This window comes from Rattus norvegicus, chromosome 6, assembly GCF_036323735.1.
Source record: "Rattus norvegicus strain BN/NHsdMcwi chromosome 6, GRCr8, whole genome shotgun sequence".
Taxonomy (NCBI): Eukaryota; Metazoa; Chordata; class Mammalia; order Rodentia; family Muridae; genus Rattus; species Rattus norvegicus.
Window position 1 is genome coordinate 39,630,655 of NC_086024.1, and position 4,038 is coordinate 39,634,692.

Sequence of the window (4,038 nt, forward strand, 5' to 3'; positions counted from 1 at the left end):
CAAAGACTGACGGTTAATAATCACGAAAGGAAAAGGAGATCTCAGAACGGAACCGCCTTAAATTCAAGCCTCTTCACTATGATGCCCTGTGGGTTCAGATTAACCAAACTGCGGCTGCTGCAACAGGACAGGCACCTGGAAGGGAGTGTGTGATTTAAAAGGAGACATGTGAGGCACTGGGAGACTTGGGGAGGAGGAGGATATGGGATGGAGGGAGTGGGCAAGGCAGTCTTTTGGATAACACAAATTCCTTCAGAGAGGTCAGCAAAAGCCTTGAGTTCTAGTCCTGGCCTTTGCCCTTATCTGTGGAGTTCAAATTGGCTTTGTTTTAAGCCAATCTCTTCATTTAAGAAATGAACATTTGCAGTAATGAGATCACATTCACACCAGGCCCCAGACTAAGAGCTCCTGATCTCTAAAATTGGCTTCTGGCCACCTTGTGGTACTGGGGTCCTTCCTCCTTCTTCCTTTCTTCCTTTCTCCTATTCCCCAGGACACAGTAGTCTATGGCCCCTACCCCCATTCTTCCTTCCCATGCCTTACAGAGAAAACTCTGGTCACAGGATCTTCACCATCTGAAATCAGCACAGTCTGTCTGCTTGTTACCTCCTGTTTATTGTGATACAAATTACTTCTGCACTGAAATGATTTTATTCCTAGCAAAAGTAAAGGCATGCTTTCAAACACACAAGCATGAGCACACACACACACACACACACACACACACACACACACACACACACACACAAAAAGGAGGAGTAGAGAGAGGGAAAGAAGGAGAGAGAACTGAGAAAGCATTAACTCCTCACTTGACACAATCTTTCTAAATAAGAATCCAAATGTCACATTGGATCCTGCACAAAATACAAGTTTAAATCCAACAGAAAGAAAACTCCCAACACCAAAATGGTAGGAGAACATAACTGTATGTATTTAACATTGTCAAAAAGGGTGTATTTGAACCATATTGACCCTTTTTTTAAAATACCTTCAAAAGACACAGGGCAAAATAATCTGTCTCTTTGCAAAAGCTGAGTCACTGGAGACATGATGAGACTCTCTGGAAGTGTCCTGCTTGCCTGGCAGGTGAATGTCCTGGCAGCTCAAACAGGGCAGACTGAAGTCCCACTAGGATCACAAGATGGTCACACTAAGTGTCCACAGATAACTCTGTGCTATTGTCCTGTGAGACAACAGGTTCGGGGGGCTTCAGAACGCCTCCTCTGCCTATCCATAGGTCTGGAACTGGTGGGGTTCTCCAAGGAGCACAACTCACACGCTCTGTGGCCTGGGCTCTCTCCCGCCGTTGAGGAGGTCTGTGAGTTCCCTGATGTACTTGATGGTGTACTTGAGTGTCTGGATCTTGGTGAGCGGCTGGCCTCTCTGGCTGTAGACAGGGGGCAGGTAATTCCGGAGCGTGTGGAGGGCATCAGCTAAGGTCCGCATCCTGAGTTTCTCTCTCTCGCTGGCCTTTCGTCTCCGCTGGACAGACATCTTGACTTTGCTACCTTTCTGGCCTTTGAGACCACCAGCAGCGTGTATATAGGACGGTTGGAAAGCCAACATGCTATAATCCAGCTCTACTAGACCGCCAGCCTCGTGACTGCTGTAGCCATCGCTGCCTCCAGTGCTGGCCCCACTGTGCCCACAGGGCAGTGCAACCTCAGAGTAGGACTCTAGAGAAGGAACTGGGGAGAGGCTTTGAGTAGGGGACGCCTGGATCAGCTCCAAGGGCCTGGCTCTGCTTTTCCAGTCCCAGGAGGCCAGCAAGCCAGTGGTGTCAGAAGAGTCCAGGCCATCCTCCAGGCTGAGGAAGGTTTCACCCAGGTTGTCCATACTCCCGAGGCAGCAGTACAAGGACTCCTTGGCAAATGTGAAAGAAAGTTCTGCTTCCCTGGCCAGAGACCAGCTTTCTTTTATGATGGTGGGGGATCGGGGACAAAGTGGGAAAAGGGGCCCCTGGTGGAGAGAGTTCAAAGGAAGAACCAAGGACCGAGATGGAAAATGAACTCCTCGGGTGTCACTTTCTCCTCGTTGATAATTAGCATCTCCAAGCTAAAATGTCTTTAAACAGAACAGCCTCCAAGAGAAGAAAAAAGGAATTATCTTGTTGTAACTAAACCAATTAAGGCTGCATAACCAGGCTTAGCATTGTCCTGTGGAACTCATTAATGGGGGAGCCAAAGAAAACAAACCTGGGCATCTGCAGCAAGGAGGGACTCCTGGGGACCTTTGGGCCTTGAGGACTCCCTCACCCATACCTCCCTTTCAGGTATTTCAGAGTAGATGGAGTGATGCTGGAGAAGGAGCATGGGGTTGAAATGAAGGAATCCCCTGAGCTTTGATTCTCTCCTGTGTCAAATGCAGCAATGATAGCTCCTATTTCCTGGGGTGGGCTTAGGCTAGCACACAGAAGGCACTATGTTGGATGCCGGCTTCTTTCCAGCCTTCCGCTTTGGTTAACAGCCCCAGGTTTTGAAGAATGTCTACCCACTGAAGAACAAACCAGGAGATCCAGTAAGGTCAGAGCCCTAATGTGCAAAAATAGCTCCTGCTTTAAAAGAACAGAGCTGGAGTCCCTGTAGAAAACAGGCGACAGAAGACAGAACACTCCTTAAAGCCAGGAGCTTGCAAGTGTACCTGGCTGGCATTTAGCCTGATGAATGTCTTTTTTAAAATCCAGTCACACCTCATTTTTTTTGAAATGTATAGAGGAAGTGTGAAATTAAACAGGAGAGTGGTTTTTCCCCAGCATCTCTCCAAATGCCACTGAATGTGTTAAATTGGATGGCCTTGCTAGTTTGCTTCATTTCCTATATGCTCCCATAGAGCCTGCACTTTGGAAAAGGAGTTCCAGGTTCCCCCATTTGTCCCAGGAACAGAACGTATTCTGCATGCGGCTCATTGCTCAAGAGCGTTAGCATCGAAGTCACCTTTAACTTCACATGGACTTGTCCTTTAACATGGCTGTTTCAGCCCTTTTGCAATTGTTAGAAGGAAATGTCAAGGACCTAATTAGAACAGTTATGGTATTTTCTTAATTAGTGAGGCTCGGGAAATAAACACTTAAAGTATGTAATCCGGAGAAAAATGCTCTTAGCTTTGTTGTTCGCTGAAGGTCCCTGAGCCAGGTTCTGGGCAAGAGCTTAATGAAATATAGTGAATGTATTCAATAATTATTCCTCCTCCTCCTCCTCCTCCTCCTCCTCCTCCTCCTCTTCCTCTTCCTCCTCCTTCTCCTCCTTCTTTTTCCTCTTCTCCTCTCTCTCTCTCTCTCTCTCTCTCTCTCTCTCTCTCTCTCTCTCTCCACCCCCGCCCCTGCTCTGGTCAAGAAGCCCAGAGTACAATGGAATTTTTCCAAGGACCTTTCGTGTATTATAAGTAACTTCAGATTTGACAGTTCTGAGGTGTACACAAGAAGGCTGAGGTTTCCAGAGAGTAAGACACTCAGTTACAGCCCCTAACAGGAGGTGGCACACTCAGCAGAAAGTGGCAGATGTAAAACTCTAATACCCATCACTTTAAAACAAAAATAATGCTTCCCTTTTGTCAGTCTGTTGTGAGAGAGGCAGATGACATGGATGTGACTTAAGGATATAAGGTAGCTCAGGTGGCCAGAGTCAACACTAAACTTTCCATCTTCTCTTTATCCGGGTTAGCTAATCTCTGCTCTAAAAATTTCATCTTTCCCCCCTTTCCACAGGTCCTTTCACAAATCACTAGTTTTTCGAGGTGCCTCTCCTCCTCTTCCTCCTCCTCCTTCTCCTCTTTTTACAAATTCCACTCCTCCTCCTCCTCCTCCTCCTCCTCCTCCTCTTCCTCCTCTTCCTCCTCCTCCTGCTTCTCTGCCTTCTCCTCCTTCTCCTCCTTGTCCTCTTCTTCTTCCTCTTTGTGGTTTGTTTGTTTTGTTTTTTTGTTTTGTTTTGTTTTTGTTTTTTAGACAAAAATCTCTCTATGCAGCCCTGAAAGTCCTGGAACTCCATACACCAGGCTGGCCTCTGCCTCCCAGTGCTGAGATTAAAGGTATGTGACACTATG

At 47.0% G+C, this 4,038-nt stretch overlaps 1 protein-coding gene across 1 annotated transcript; it reads right to left on the reverse strand.

Moving 5' to 3' along the window:
- Positions 1-1,213: 1,213 nt before the first annotated feature.
- Positions 1,214-1,854, reverse strand: Msgn1 (mesogenin 1). Its single transcript, NM_001109551.1, has one exon. The coding sequence runs from the start codon at positions 1,834-1,836 to the stop codon at positions 1,273-1,275; it is 564 nt and encodes a 187-aa protein (NP_001103021.1). The 5' UTR covers positions 1,837-1,854; the 3' UTR covers positions 1,214-1,272.
- Positions 1,855-4,038: the final 2,184 nt, after the last annotated feature.